Below are 15,148 nucleotides of genomic sequence, written 5' to 3' on the forward strand. Positions count from 1 at the left end.
GAGCAACCTGCTCTAGTTGGGGATGTCCCTGCTGAGTGCAGGGAGGTTGAACTGGATGCCCTTTGGAGGTCCCTTCCAGCCTGGACCATTCTCTGAGTCTATGATACACTGCTGCTGTATGTGCACAAAGAACTCTGAGTGTGGAAAGCAAGGCCACTTACACCATTTTTGCACACTAAGCTTTTGGCAGTGTAGTGAATTCCAACCCCCCACCCTTCCCCAGGAGGAATCAGCTGTATTGGCAGCAGCCCTGCTCCAGTGGTAATCCTGCATCTATGCTACACTCGGTTTTGCAGGCACAGCTCTTCTTTCAGACAGACTAAGTAACTTCCTTGAAATGGGAAGGATTAGAAGACACAGGCCACCCTGGTGAGGGGTCTCTGTGGGAGCTGTCCCTCTTCCAGGAGCCCACAGGGTTGGGCAGTGCAGAAAAGAAGCATAAAGCAGCCTGCCAGTAGCTGAAGGGGGCTACAAGAAGGATCGAGAGGGACTGTTTACAAAGGCCTGCAGGGACAGAACAAGGGGCAATGGCTTTAAGCTGGAGAAGGGCAGATTTAGATTGGATATCAGGAAGAAGTTCTTCACTATGAGGGTGATGGAACACTGGATCAGGTTGCCCAGGGAGATGGTTGAGGCTCCATCCCTGGAGATATTCCAGGTGATAGTCAGAGAGGCCCTGGGAAGCCTGCTCTAGTTGGGGATGTCCCTGCTGGCTGTGGAGAGGTTGGACTGGATGAGCTTTGGAGGTGCCTTCCAGCCTGGACCATTCTGTGGTTCTATGAAAACACTTCTTCTTCTCCTAGCTGGCACCAGAGAGGTTCCTTCAGGAGGAACCTGCCAGCAGCAGGACCCCCTGTGCTTTTCTGCTGAGCAGCTTCCCACCTGCACTGCACCAAGCCTAGAGCATTTATGGGGTTGTTGGCCTTCTTCAACCTCATACAACTGGCCTCAGCCCATCAGCTTCTCGTGGTGTGCTACTGAGAGAGATCACTGTGAAGCAATAGCTCAGGTTCACACATTGCCCTCTCGAGGGAAGGAGCTCACAGCCCTGCTGAGGTGAAGGCGGCAGCCACCAAACTCGGTTTGGCACAGAGGTGAGTTAGAGCTGACACTGGGCATACACCAGGACCTGTGATGGACAGAAAGTGTCTGTCAGTACTCAGAGAAGGGAGAGAAATTTCCATGAGCCTGGGAAGAATTTGGGGTGGGGTTAATCCTGGTAGTCCAAAAAGCTCTGTGCTGTGAAGTAACTTCAAAGGCAAAGCCTTTGAAAGGCAAGGGTGAAAGGGTCACACTGAAGCCTGGAGCTGCAGAAGAGGATCAGATGAAGATATGCAATGCTCCCACAGGCCAGAACTCATCTGGGCAGAGGGGGCTGGGGCAGCCCTCCTGAGCTGCCCTCTGTGCTGCAGCTCTAGCTGCATCCCCTCTGCCAGGAGTGGGAGAAGCTCCCTCCGGCCCCCGAGAGCACTTGTGGATCTCTGCTGGAGCCTGCTGCTATGTTTTGAATAAACCTTTATTATTAGAATAAACCAAACCAGGTTGGAAGAGACCTTCAAGATCATCATGTCCAACCCATCAACCAATCCAACCCACCCAAACAGCTAACCCATGGCACCAAGCACCCCATCAAGTCTCCTCCTGAACACCTCCAATGACGGCGACTCCACCACCTCCCCAGGCAACCCATTCCAATGGGCAATCACTCTTTCTGTATAGAACTTCTTCCTAACATCCAACCTGAACCTCCCCTGGCGCAGCCTGAGACTGTGTCCTCTTGTTCTGGTACTGGGTGCCTGGGAGAAGAGACCATCATCAGCCTGTCTACAACCTCCCTTCAGGTAGTTGTAGAGAGTGATAAGGTCACCCCTGAGTCTCCTCTTCTCCAGGCTAAGCAGCCCCAGCTCCCTCAGCCTCTCCTCACAGGGCTGTGTTCCAAACCCCTCACCAACTTTGTTGCTCTTCTCTGGACTCGTTCCAGCAAGTCAACCTCCTTCCTAAACTGAGGGGCCCAGAACTGGACACAGTACTCGAGGTGTGGCCTAACCAGTGCAGTGTACAGGGGCAGAATGACCTCCCTGCTCCTGCTGGCCACACTCTTCCTGATGCAGGCCAGGATGCCATTGGCCCTCTTGGCTGCCTGGGCACACTGCAGGCTCCTGTTCAGCCTACCATCAACCAGCACCCCCAGGTCCCTCTCTGCCTGGCTGCTCTCAGCCACTCTGACCCCAGCCTGTAGCACTGCATGGGGTTGCTGTGGCCAATGTGCAGCACCTGGCACTTGGATGTGTTCAATCTCCTGCCCTTGGCCTCTGCCCATCTGTCCAGCCTGTCGAGGTCCCTCTGCAGAGCCTCTCTACCCTCCAGCAGATCAACTCCTGCCCCCAGTTGCTGTCATCTGCACATTTGCTGATGATGGACTCAATGCCCTCATCCAGATCATGAATAAAGATGTTAAAGAGCACAGGGCCCAGCACTGATCCTTGGGGCACACCACTAGTGACTGGCTGCCAGCTGGATGTGGCACCATTCACCACCACTCTCTGGGCTCAGCCTCCAGCCACTTCCTAACCCAGCTCAGAGTGCTGCTGTCCAAGCCATGGGCTGACAGCTTGGCCAGCAGTTTGCTATGGGGGACGGTGTCAAAGGCCTTGCTGAGGTCCAGGTAGACTACATCAACAGGCCTCCCCACATCCACCAGGCGGGTCACCTGATCATAGAAGGAGATCAGGTTGGTCAGGCAGGACCTGCCCTTCCTAAATCCATGCTGGCTGGGCCTGATCCCTTGGCCATCCTGTAAGTGCTGTGTTATTGCACTCAGGATGACCTGTTCCATGATCTTGCCTGGCACTGAGGTCAGGCTGACAGGCCTGGAATTCCCTGGCTCATCCAACCGGCCCTTCTTATGGATAGGCACCACGTTGGCCAGCTTCCAGTCCTCTGGGACCTCGCCAGTGAGCCAGGACTGCTGGAAAATTATGTTTTGGGCTCTGGTACCATGAAGACTCCCTCTGCACCTGCTTTGCAGCCTTCCTTGCCCAGCAGAGATTGCTAGCAGGGCAGCACAGGCAAGCTATGTCCAGAGAGGTACAGCCCTTACCTGTTCCCCTGTGATCCTAATCCTATCAAAGCCCTTTAGAGTCTGACCTTTCACCTGAGTGTGAAATCACTTTTGCTGCAGGGGAGAAACCAGACAGTTTCTGTCCAGTCTTCTTTTCTTTTACTTCTGGTGGTAGGAACCACTACTGCTTGCAGTGGCAGCCACCCTGCATCACCAGGATGCTGGGTACCCGGGGTCAAGAGGGGAGTGAGGAGAACAAAGCCTTCACCAGGCTGAAAGCAGAGTGAAACACCAGCAGCCAGGTATGCCGTGACCCCAGCTTTGTCAGGCAGCTAAAAACAAGATAAAACAAGCAACAGTGCAGAGAAGCCAGAAATATTTTATCTTTTTAATTGCTAGGCTTCTGGGTCTGGACAGTGGCCAGCTCTCCCTTCCCCAGCACAGGGCTGAGAAGCCTGGAGCCTGTTTGTTCTCCTTTATCTCCAAGCTGCTCTATGCAACGTCTGCAAAGCGGTGACAACATCTGATTGACCCAAATATATCACTGATCACAGCTTCAGGAATGCTTAACATGCTGTAAATTGAACAGCATGTCAGCCTGGCTGAGGTTTAACCCTCTGCCACTTGCCTGCTTTTCAAAGCATTCTGAGCTTGGAAGCAGGACTTGGAGCCAGCAGGTAGGCTCAGCACAACCCTGGCTTCTTCCCCTTCCAAACTGTGCAGTTAGGAGGCGGAGTGCTTGGGGCAGACACTGTTTTACCAGCTGGTGATCTGGGAGTGTGGTCACAGCATGGCCTGCTGATGAACTGCTCAGCTTACAAGAGGCAAGCTGCAAGTGAAATAAAGCTCACTTGTAACTTGGAGCTTGGGTTCACCTCAGCAACAGGAACGGCAAGGCTTGGACAGGCTGAGAGCTGGGCAGAGAGGAACCTCATGAGCTCAATAAGGATTTGTGCAGAGTCCTGCACCTGGGGAGGAAGAATAAACTGCAGCAGGACAGGCTGGGAGGTGATCTGCTGGAGAGCAGCCCCTGGAGAAGGACCTGGGAGTGCTGGGGGGCAGCAAGTTCTGCATGGGACAGCAATGTGCCCTGGGGGCCAAGAGAGCCAAGGGGGTCCTGGGCTGCGTTCAGAGGAGTGTGGCCAGCAGAGCCAGGGAGGTTCTGCTCCCCCTCTGCTCTGCCCTGGGAAGACCTCACCTGGAATATTGCATCCAGCTCTGGGCTCACCACTTCAAGAGGGACAGGGATCTGCTGGAGAGAGTCCAAGGGAGGGCTACAAGGATGCTGAAGGGACTGCAGCACTGCCTGGGGAGGAGAGGCTGAGAGCCCTGGAGAGGAAAAGACTGAGAGGGATCTGATCAATGTCTATCAATAGCTGAGGGCTGGGGGTCAGGAGGGAGGGGACAGGGACAGGCTCTGCTCAGCTGCACCCTGGGATGGGACAAGGGGCAATGGATATAAACTCCAGCACAGGAGGTTGCAGCTCAACATGAGGAGGAACTTCTTCCCTGTGAGGGTCCCAGAGGCCTGGAGCAGGCTGCCCAGAGAGGTTGTGGAGTCTCCTTCTCTGGAGCCTTCCCAGCCCTGTCTGGATGTGTTCCTGTGTGACCTGTGCTGGGTTCCATGCTCCTGCTCAAGCTGGGGGGTTGGTCTTAATGACCTCCCAAGGTCCCTTCCAAACCCTAACATCCTATGATCCTGTGCCCCTGTGTGATCCTGTAGTGCCATGGCATGGGCACTTCTCCCAGGGGACTTCCCAGGGCAGGCACTGGCAGCTGGATGCTCACTGTAGGGACAACTGACCCTGAGAGAAATGCAAATGATTCACTTAAATCAGAATACATGTATGGAATAAATTCCACTTTCTGCTTTCAAGGCCTTTCAAGTCAAGACTTTTCCTAAAGCTATCTCAGGCTGGAAAGTGGTGGAGGAAAGAGGCAATTCTGTGCCTTTTCCTTGGTACCAGTACCCAGCCTACCACTGGATCAAAGCCTCCTGCTCATGGTGCTGCTGTCAGTTGGTGCAACCACCACCCCTCACGTTCACCCTGCAGCCTGCATGGCTTCAAAGGGTGGAAGTGCAAAGCAGCACCTGGCAGTGAGGCTTCAGGGTCAGAGCAGCATGGTACTGGATTCAGGGGAAACAAGAGGACAATTACAGCTCCCTGTGAACGGAGGTTGGAGCCAGGATGGTCTCTTCTCCCCAGTCAGAGGTGGTAGGACAAAAAGAAATGGCCTCAAGTTGCACCAGAGGAGATTTAGTTTGGAGATTAGAAGAAAGTTTTCCTCAGAAAGGGTTCTGAGACTGGAACAGACCCCCCAGGGAGGTGGTTGAACCCCTGTCCCCAGGGGTGTTTCAGAGAGGCAGAGATGTGGTGCTGAGGGACATGGGTTAGCCTTGGTAGAGTTACAGAATGGTTGGACTGGATGAGCTGAAAGGTTTTTCCAGCTGAAATGATTCTATGATTCCAGCTTGTGCTGCATTTGAGGGAAGCCAGGATGATGACTGTTTCTCAGCATTTCAGCAAGTGCATGGGAAACCCAGCAGGTCTCTGTTACAGCAGTCACAACTAGATATGAGGTCTTGTTGTTAGAAGAGGCATCAGGCACCATTTTTGATGTGTGCTGGCTGTCCCTTCTGTGCCTGGAATTGCAGATTCTTGCTGAGACACCTACAGCCAGGAAGTCAACAGGTCGAGTGAGGTTCTTCTCCCCTCTACTCTGCCCTAGGGAGGCTAAATCTGGACTACTGTGCCTGGTTCTGGGCTCCCCAGTTCAAGAGATAGAGGGAAGTACCAGAAAGAGGTCCAGCTGAGAGCCCCAGTGATGCTAATGGGTCTGGAGCATCTCTGTGAGGAGGAAAGGCTGAGAGCCCTGGGGCTGTTGAGTCTGGAGAAGAGCAGCCCCAGAGGGGATCTGATCAATGCTCAGAAAGAATTAAAGCGTGGGGGACAAGAGGAGGGAGCCAGACTCTTGTCAGTGGTGCCCAGGGACAGGGGAAGAAACAACGGGCACAAACTGGAAGCCAGTGCTGGAGCAGGCTGCCCAGAGAGGCTGTGGAGTCTCATTTGCTGGAGATATCCCAAACCCGCTGGGATCTGGGATTTCGTGAGCCAGTCCTTCACCTCCGAGCAGCTCCAGCAAGTGGGTCTTCAGCGCCCGGGCCGTACCGAGCTGGGAGGGCAGAGGTACACGAGGCCCGGCGGTACGGCAGCAGCGGCTGCAGCGCGGAGCCGCGGCCGGCGGGAGGAGCTGGTGCGCCGCGGCCGCTCGGTGCCTCTGGGGCGAGAGTGCTGCTGGGGGGGGGGCACTCCCCTCCCGTTGCCCCCGGCCTGGCCCGACCCGGCCGCAGGAGAGCCGCTGCCGCCCGCTCTCGCGTCCCACAGCCGGGGCTGCTCCGGGGAGGCTGCGAGTCCCGGTGCAAAGTGCAGTGCGAGGCAAGGGACGCGGAACACAAAAGGACTTCAGCTTCTGCCCTTTCCTTTGTGTTTGTTCTTCTGGGTTTTGCTTGTTTGTTTGGATTGGTTTATTTGGTTGGTTTGCAAGTTGTTCAGGTGTGTTAGGAGAGTTTGGGTGTTTCTAGCCAAGCCCCGGAAAGAATTCCCTTTTTCACAGCATGATGGAGATTGGAAGGGACCCCTGGAGAGCACCTAGTCAACCCCCCGGGTACAGCAGGAAGACCGGCAGCAGGTTGCTCAGTACTGCAGAGTCCAGGTGGGTTTGAAATCTCACCAGAGGAGAATCCACAACTCTCTGGGCAGCCTGATCCAGGGCTCTCCCATCTGCAATTTTTTGGGTTGGTGTTTTGTTGATTTGGGGTTTTTTTTCCCCTCCTGCAATGTTTAAGACTCTGTGTGTGGTGGGTTTGCATCACTGACTCCAGCAACCACTTTGGAAGACAGCCACAGCACTTGACTGGAAGGCAAGGTGTTTCATTTGTGTCCACAAACATGTCCTTCCTCAGAGAGGTCTCCAGCACAGTACAGAAAGAGCAGAGCTCAGCTTGCCTTGAGAAGGCAAGACACTGGAAATGAGGGGACAGAAAAACAGCTGCTCATCTTCCAGTGTGAGCCCTCGGGATGCCAAAAGGCACAAAACTCGAAGGGAAGTGTCCCGCGGGGCCGGAGGAGGCGGAGAAGGAGGCGATGGGTGCACTGGAGAGTCACCGGAGGGCGCCGGGGTACGGTATCCCGGCCGGCGCCGGCTTCGGGCAGGCAGCTGTGCCCATCCACAAGGCCGGGTGCGCATAGCCTGGTGCCTGTCTCTGGCTAATGCCTGCGTACACCCACCTGCCAGCGCCGGGCTGTGGGGGAGAGACGGTTCGGCCGCTGCCCGCGGCGCGACCCCGCTCCGTGCCCGGGCAAGCGGGAGCGGTGCGACCGCGCCTCCAGGTTCGGCTGGAGCCCGTGCACCGGTGTGGAAAAAGCTTTTCCCTTTTCCTTTCCCCATCCTGCGGCGGAGGAAGAACTGCGGAGGCAGCGTTCCCGCAGCAGGGGGATGCCTCCCCGTCCTCCCGGCCGGGACGTCCCCCCTGCGCATGGACCCGCCGCCAGCAGCGCTGGGCGCGGCATCGCCGCTTTAAGTGGAGGGCCACGCCGGGAGATGGGGCGGGCCGGGCGCGCCCCCCACGTGGTGCGGGTGCCCGAGCCTCCCGGCCGCCGGCGGGGCTGGGCGCACACAGCGCGGCTCCGTTGCCGGGGCTCTCCTGATCTCGCTGCCGCTTCCCTGAGCGGCTGCTCCGGCTCGGCCCGCGGCCATGCTTCAGCGCCGCGCCGAGCGGCTGAGCGGAGGAACTGTACAGCCGCCGCGTCCCGTGGCAGCGGCGTAAGCCGGCGTGACGATGAGGAGGGCGAGGCGGGCCGCGCCGGGCCCCCTGCCCGTGCTGGGGCTGCTGCTGCTGGGGGCCCTGCCGGGGCTCTGGACGGTGCTGCTGCGGCGGGAGACGGCGGCGGAGGCGCAGCCGGAACCAGAGCCGCGCCCGCCGGGGACTCGGTGGGGCTGGAGCCGCTCCTCGGCGGAGCGGGGCGAGCCCGGCGGCGGAGGGCAGAAAACTTTCCGGGCGCTGCTGGCGGTGCCGGCGGCGGGCCGGGAGGAGCGGAGCAGCCCGGAGCAGTTCGGCGCGGCCGGGTCTCCGCCGCCGGCCGCCGGCTTCTCTCCGGTGGAGCGGGGCATCTTCTGGAGTCGCGACCTGGAGGCGCAGGTGCCGCCGGGCTTCGCGGCGGAGGAGGCGGCGGCCTGGCTGTCGGCCGCCCGCGCCGCCCGTGTGGCCGCGCTGGAGCGGGGCGGCTGCGGGCGGAGCTCCAACCGGCTGGCGCTGCTGTCGGACGGGAGCCGGGCCTGCGTGCGCTACGGCATCAGCCCGGAGCAGATCCAGGGCGAGGCGCTGTCCTACCACCTGGCCGGGGTGCTGGGCATGCAGGAGCGGCTGCCGCCCATGGCGCTGGCGCTGGTGGAGGCCCGCGGGCGGCAGTGGGAGCCGGTGCGGGAGGAGCTGCGCGGCTCGCTCTGGGCCGAGGGCGCCGTGGTCAGCCTGACGCGCTGGGTGGACAACCTGACCGCCGTGGTGGCCCCCGCGCCGTGGGGCGCCGAGGCGAGCGGCGGGCGGCGGCTGCAGCCGCTGTCGGCGCGGGAGCTGGGCGGGCTGCCGCCGGAGCAGCTGGTAGAGCTGGTGCAGTGGAGCGATCTCATCCTCTTCGACTACCTGACGGCCAACTTCGACCGCCTGGTCAGCAACCTCTTCAGCCTGCAGTGGGACCCGCGGGTGATGCGCCGCGCCACCAGCAACCTGCTGCGCGGCCCCGACGGCGGGCTAGTCTTCATGGACAACGAGGCGGGGCTGGTGCACGGCTACCGCCTGCTCGCCATGTGGGATCCCTACAACGAGCCGCTGCTGCGCTCCGTCTGTATCTTCCGGGAGGGCACGGCGCGGCGGGTGGCCGAGCTGCACCGGCGCCGCAGCGCCGCCGCCGAGCTCCGCCGCCGCTACCGGGCGCGGGAGCCGCTCTGGGCCCGCCTGGGCTTTCTCTCGGAGCGGCAAGCCGAGCTATTGCAGGCACGCGTAGACTTCGTGCACCGCCACATCGCGCACTGCCGCGCACAGGCCGCCGCGCTCTGACAGCCCCGCGGGGAGCGGCCGGGGTCGCGGCGTCACCCCGGCGCTTCCTGCTTTGTGAGGCAACGGGACTGACCTGCCCGGGCGGACTCTTCCCCGCCAGCTCGGTGCCGGCTGCCCCGGAACAGCCGCGGGGCGGGCCTGGCTGTGCCGGCACCGGGGCTGGGGGAGGGTAAAGGGGGGTGGGCTGCAGCGGCTGTCGAGAGGAGCCGCTTGCCGCCGTTTGCCAAGGTCCCGGAGGATGCGGAGCCGTCGGTAACAGGGCAGCTGCCTTCTGTTGCGGGGCTCAGCTCCCGGAGCCTTGAGAAGCGGGAGGACTGAGCATCCCGAGCGCTTCTCGAGCAGAGACACAGCGGCGGCTTTGCCTGGCGGGGCCGGCCACCTTCTCCCTCCAAAGGAGGCAGGCGGAAACTTTGGGGTTTTTTTATACACATTCTTCCTTTTGCGACAGCGAATTGGAGCGCGAACGTTGGCGATGACAGACCAAGACCTGCCCGCGCAGTAGAGGAGCCCCTGACTAGCGAAACCACCACCCTATTTATGAAGTTTGTTTCTTACCGATTTTCTTTACCGAGGGTGACCCTTTCCGCGGGGTGTCTAATCGTGTTGGTGAGAGTGCGTAGGAAGCCGGCGTTCCCTTAGCTTAGTCCTTATGGATGCATCTGGTTAAACCGCTTTGGTTCCTGAGCGTGCGTTTGTAGTCCTCACCATCATCCTTTTATCTGACCAGTTTGAGTACCTGACTAATGGGCGACACCAGAGCATCTCCCAGGGTTTTGGAAAGCCTTGCTATGTAGTGCAGTAGTTAAAAGTGGAGGAAAAACTGTTTCATGCACTTTACTTTGACTTTTTAATTATTTTTTTTTATATATATATATATACACGAGAAGACCTTTTTATTTTACGAAGCCAGCTTTTCTGTACGTTACCTATGTTCATAAGCTTTTCTGTAGCTACTAAAAGGAACTCCTCTTTAAGTAAAGTGTGTTCACGTTTTGCCTTCTTTGTCCTGAAATGTGTGCCTGAGCGCTGGCAGGGAAGCACACGCCCTGACGGGTGATGGACACCACCTTTTCCAGCTTCTTGCTCCACCCAGCTGCACGAACTTCTCCTCCTTCCCTCCGAGGCAAGGAGGGGTAGAGTTAGGCTTTTATGTGCTATACTCCTCTCTCTTCTCTTTTTCCTGGCTGTTGTGCCGCGGGTGGCTAAATTAATGTGACTACTGCATACTTTAGCTGAAGAGGCTTTTGTCTGCTTTGTACAGCCTGAAATGAACTGCCTGGGCTGGCAGCCTGATAGCTGAGGCAGTTAGTTTCAGCAAAGGTATGGGCTTAGCTGCCTGGGCAGTGGGTACCGACCTCTTAAAACGGGTCATGCCCCCAGAAGCATCTCCAGAAGGTGGCTGTTGCTTGGCTTTTCAGGCCTCCCTTTCCATGTTGATGATCTTTGCAGTGGGGGTTGTGGCATCAGTGAACAGGAAAGCTTTTTCAGTCTTGCTAAAATGGGGAGGCTTTTCCCACAGAAGCTTAGCGCTAGGTAGGGTGAAGCAGTAGCAGTGGGCGTGGAACGTAAATTTCCTGTACCTCTTGTTTAGCCTTTTTAACGTGTTCGTGGGCGGAAGGGACCATTGCAGGGCTCAGGATGCAGCCAAAATAAGGACAAAGGACAGTGTAACCCTCTTCGAACCCCCAACACCCAGTGTATAGCCTGCTGTAATTGAACAGCACCATAATATCTTCCACATCTGGACAGACACCTCTCCTGATGAAGGCAGCAGCCTGCTCAGGGGCTGCTGCACCAGTCGGTGCTGTCTTCAGTGTGTCGAGTGCTAACCTTCCCCTGAACTCGGAGGGGGCTGTGCCTCAGTCTTTGGTCTGTTAATACTCATTTATTTGTACCAAACTTCACATAAAGGGAATTTGCCTGGCCATTGCAGCGTTTTCCTTCCCCTCCCCCCCCCCCCCCTTTTTTTTTTACTCCCCTCTTTCCCCTCCCCCCCCCCCCCCCCCCCCCCCTTTTTTTTTCTTTTCTAATGGGGAGCTACGAGTTGCACAGAATGAATGGATGATGAGCTGGCTGCATTAGCTCCTGCGACTCGCCTGTGTGAGTATTTGTTTTAAAGCATACCAGCAGCCTCCGAGCCTTAGCTTTCATTCAACTGCTTAACTGACAAGGCTCTCCATTGAACTTGTATTTATAGTTCACTGCATTTATCTCCCCGAACAAAGCAGAGAGTCTCATGTGACATTCCTTTGCCATTTACATGATAATACCCAATTTAACGGGGTAATTCTTAATTCTTCTGCAGCCTTTCTTTGTGACTCCGAGGCAGCAGCTCTGTCACATTCACCTAATGAAAACAGGTTTGAATGCTAAACTGCTGACGTAAATATGAAGCCTCTGTGAAGAGCAAACTGCTGGGCCACGAATACCTAAGGTTTCGTTTTGGCTTAAGTACTTACAGAAGTATGGCACAACTGTGGTTTTGACAACTAATGAGGAATAAAATCCCTCTGCAACATCTTTAGAGCCAGAGCCTAGGTACTTCCACCTCCTGGAGAAGAGGAGGCTCAAGGGAGAACTTACTGCTCTCTGCAGCTACCTAGGCGAAGGGAAGTTGTAGCCAGGTGGGGGTTGGTCTCTTCTCCCAGGCAACCAGCACCAGAACAAGAGGACACAGTCTCAAGCTGTGCAAGGGGAAGTTTAGGCTTGATCTTAGAAGTGCCTCACAGAAAGGGAGATTAGTCATGGGAATGTGCTGCCCAGGGAGGTGGTGGGGTCAGCAATCCCCTCTCAGCCAGCTCCTTTATTTCACTCCCCACACTACCAAACATGAGCTCACATTCTGAAGGTATGGCCTGCCAGCTCTCATCCCCAATTAATCATACTGAGCACTCTGACCTTACAAAAGATTCCAAACACCTTGAGTCCTGTGTCCAGTTCTGGGCCCCTCAATTTAAGAAAGACATTGAGCTGCTGGAAGGTGTCCAGAGAAGGGCAAGAAAGCTGGGGAGGGGTCTGGAGCACAGCCCTGTGAGGAGAGGCTGAGGGAGCTGGGGTTGCTTAGCCTGGAGAAGAGGAGGCTCAGGGGAGACCTTCTTGCTCTCTCCAACTCCCTGAAGGGAGGTTGTAGCCAGGTGGGAGTTGGTCTCTTCTCCCAGGCAACCAGCACCAGAACAAGAGGACACAGTCTCAGGCTGTGCCAGGGGAGGTTTAGGCTGGATGTTAGGAAGAAATTCTTCCCAGCAAGACAGACTGGCCATTGGAATGTGCTGCCCAGGGATATGGTGGGGTCAGCATCCCTGGAGGTGTTTAAGAAGAGACTTGGTGCAGTGGTCAGGTTGATTAGATGGTGTTGGGTGATAGGTTGGACTTGATGTTCTTGGAGGTCTCTTCCCACCTGGCTGATTCTGTGGGACATGGATTTCTAGCTGGTGACTGGTAACGACCCCAAGGTTACATGCCAGCAATGATGTAGCTGTAGGCTGGTGTGAAACTGGAGATGCTGTGCTAGAGAAGTCTCCTGCTGGGAAATATGTTATTCAAAGGGGATGGAGAAAGCCAGCTTGGATGGGTGAAGATGTTTCTCTTGATTGCTGCCATTTATTCTTCTCGTGCAGATCCTCTGCTCCTGTGCCAGAGTAAGCTTTGAATTACCATCACATTAAGGGAAAACTTTCTTCCCTGTGATTCCTTTTAGGCACTGCAAATGAGTGGTCTGGTACACTCTGCTTGCCAGCCTAGCTGTGCAAGCTGTCTGATGTCTGACTGTCTTCCTGCAGAGCCCAGGGGTGAGGCTCTCAAGCTTTTCATGGTAGTATTTCAACGGCTCTTGTCGAACTCTGCTTTCTCCCAGTGGGGTTTCCTTTGAGTTGCAGCAATTGGACAGGAAAGGGAGACCATGGCTTATTTTAGATCGAGAAGACCTGGAGAGCTGGAAGCTGTGAGCAGAAGGTTGTTCTGAATAACAGGACCAGGCAGTTCTGTCTGTGCCTTGCCTGCAACTCAGCAGCTCTTCACCTGGGGCTGGAGGGATCGTCTGTGCAGTGTGTGTCAGTACAGGGCTGTAGGGCTTTAGGTCTCACTCAGCAGGACACTTCAGGGAGCACTTCACTTCCCACCACTTTCCCCAGGCTTTTGGTGGGTGAGCTGTGTGCTTGCAGCTTGGTTGCACTGCTCAGATGTGGGCTGCTGTTGCACAGGTTTGAGAAGAGTCTTGAGAAGGTTGGATGGGGTGGGTAAGTAGCACACTGTCGGTCCTAGAGGCAAGGCAGCAGGTCTGGTTTTCAGCTCCGTGGAGGCTCTCGTGCCTGACTGATATCAGTGGTTCATATAAAAAACCCCCAAGGCAACAACAACAAAGAGGAAATACCTAGAGGATGTTGTAATCTGAATGCCCTTCATTCAGGCCTGGATTTCTGCATGTTTCCCTGATTACACTCAGAATGCCTCCCCCAGATTTCTTCTTTCCCTGGAATCTAAGGAGGGAGGCGTGCAGGTTAGGGGGTCAGTGCTGCTCTCAGCTTGGGTTCATACTTGCTCTGGGGTGTTGCCTCCAAACCCTGCCAATGTGAGGGGAGGACCAAGTTCGCCTGAGGGGGATTAAAATTCAACAAGGCCAACTGCTGGGTCCTGCAACAAGCCCAGCAACACTCCAGGCTTGGAGCAGAGTGGCTGGAAACTGCCCGGCAGAGAAAGACCTGGGGGTGTTGTTTGACAGCCACCTGAACTGAGACTGCCCAGGTGGCCAAGAAGGCCACCAGCATCCTGGCCTGGATAGTGTGTATAGCACTAGCAATACTATAGCAATACTATACACACTATACTAACACACTATATCAATAGTGTGGCCAAGCATGTGATTGCCTCCCTGTGCTCAGCACTGCTGAGGCCACTCCTTGAGTCCTGGGTTCAGTTTTGGGGCAGTCACTCTGAGGTGGACATGGAGGGGCTGGAGCAGGGACAGAGAAGGGCAACGAAGCTGGTGAGGGGTCTGGAGAACAGGGCTGAGGAGGAGCAGCTAAGGGAGCTGGGGGTGTTTAGCCTGGAGGCTGAGGGGAGGCTGAGGCTTTCCACAATTCCTGAAAGGAGGTTGGAGCTGGGAGGGTGTGGGGGGTGGGTGTTGGTCTCTTTCCCTTAGTAACAAGTGACAGGATGAGAGGAGATGGCCTCAAGTTGCACCAGGGGGAGGTTTAGGTTGGATATGAGAAGAAACTTCTTCAGTGAAAGGGTTCTCAAGCACTGGCACAGGCTGCCCAGGGAGGTGGCTGAATCCTCATCCCTGGAGGTGTTTCAGAGAGGCAGAGCTGTGGTGCTGAGGGCCATGGGTTAGCACCAGCCTGGGTAGAGTTAGAGAATGGTTGGGGTTGATGATTTTGAAGGTGTTTACCATCTGAACCAAGTCTGTGACTGATTTAATGGTTCCATTGTGCTGCACCTGCAGGGACAGTGGCCAGAAGAGTCTGGGTGAATTCAGTGGGGTTCCCACCCAGAGATGAAAGCAAGACTGGCAATCACAGCACAGATCTCTTTTGCCTTTGTTCACCTGCATCTGGAGTCATTTGCAACCTGGATTTATTTTCATTGTGGGTTTCCCCTCTGAGAGTTCCTCTCACTGCTGGGGAAACTGTGTCTGGGTACAGAGCCCCCTCCCCTGAGCCCCAGGGATGGAGCTGCTGTGCCAGACGTCGCTGCCCATCTGAGGCCATGTCAGCCCATTCAAGCACTTGGGCAATCACTTGGGTCAGTGGAAGGTACTGAAACCATGGTTAGCTCCACTCTGACCTCCTGGCCATCCAGCAGGCTCCCAACATCACCAGCATCGGGGTTGTGCTTTGCTTTCCCTTTGAAGCTTGATTCATTTTTTAATGGTAATCATAGTCAGAATTTTCTCACTGACTATTACTAGGTGGTCCAGGACCAGCCTGGCTGTGAGAGCATACTAAGCCTTAATCCTATTTTGCATGTTATTCCTG

General features: G+C 56.3%; 1 protein-coding gene across 1 annotated transcript; it reads left to right on the top strand.

Annotated features, from left to right (window-relative positions):
• Positions 1-7,717: 7,717 nt before the first annotated feature.
• On the top strand, positions 7,718-10,172 carry FJX1 (four-jointed box kinase 1). Its single transcript, XM_068166831.1, has one exon. It carries the CDS (start codon positions 7,902-7,904, stop codon positions 9,174-9,176), a length of 1,275 nt encoding a protein of 424 aa, XP_068022932.1. The 5' UTR covers positions 7,718-7,901; the 3' UTR covers positions 9,177-10,172.
• Positions 10,173-15,148: the final 4,976 nt, after the last annotated feature.

This window comes from Melanerpes formicivorus, unplaced genomic scaffold (genome assembly GCF_026170545.1).
Source record: "Melanerpes formicivorus ecotype bairdi unplaced genomic scaffold, bMelFor1.0.p_v2 SCAF_108, whole genome shotgun sequence".
Classification (NCBI taxonomy): Eukaryota; Metazoa; Chordata; class Aves; order Piciformes; family Picidae; genus Melanerpes; species Melanerpes formicivorus.

Excerpts from the sequence above, each read along its gene's own strand:
- FJX1 (XM_068166831.1), top strand. The coding sequence starts at position 7,902 with ATGAGGAGGGCGAGGCGGGCCGCGCCGGGCCCCCTGCCCGTGCTGGGG.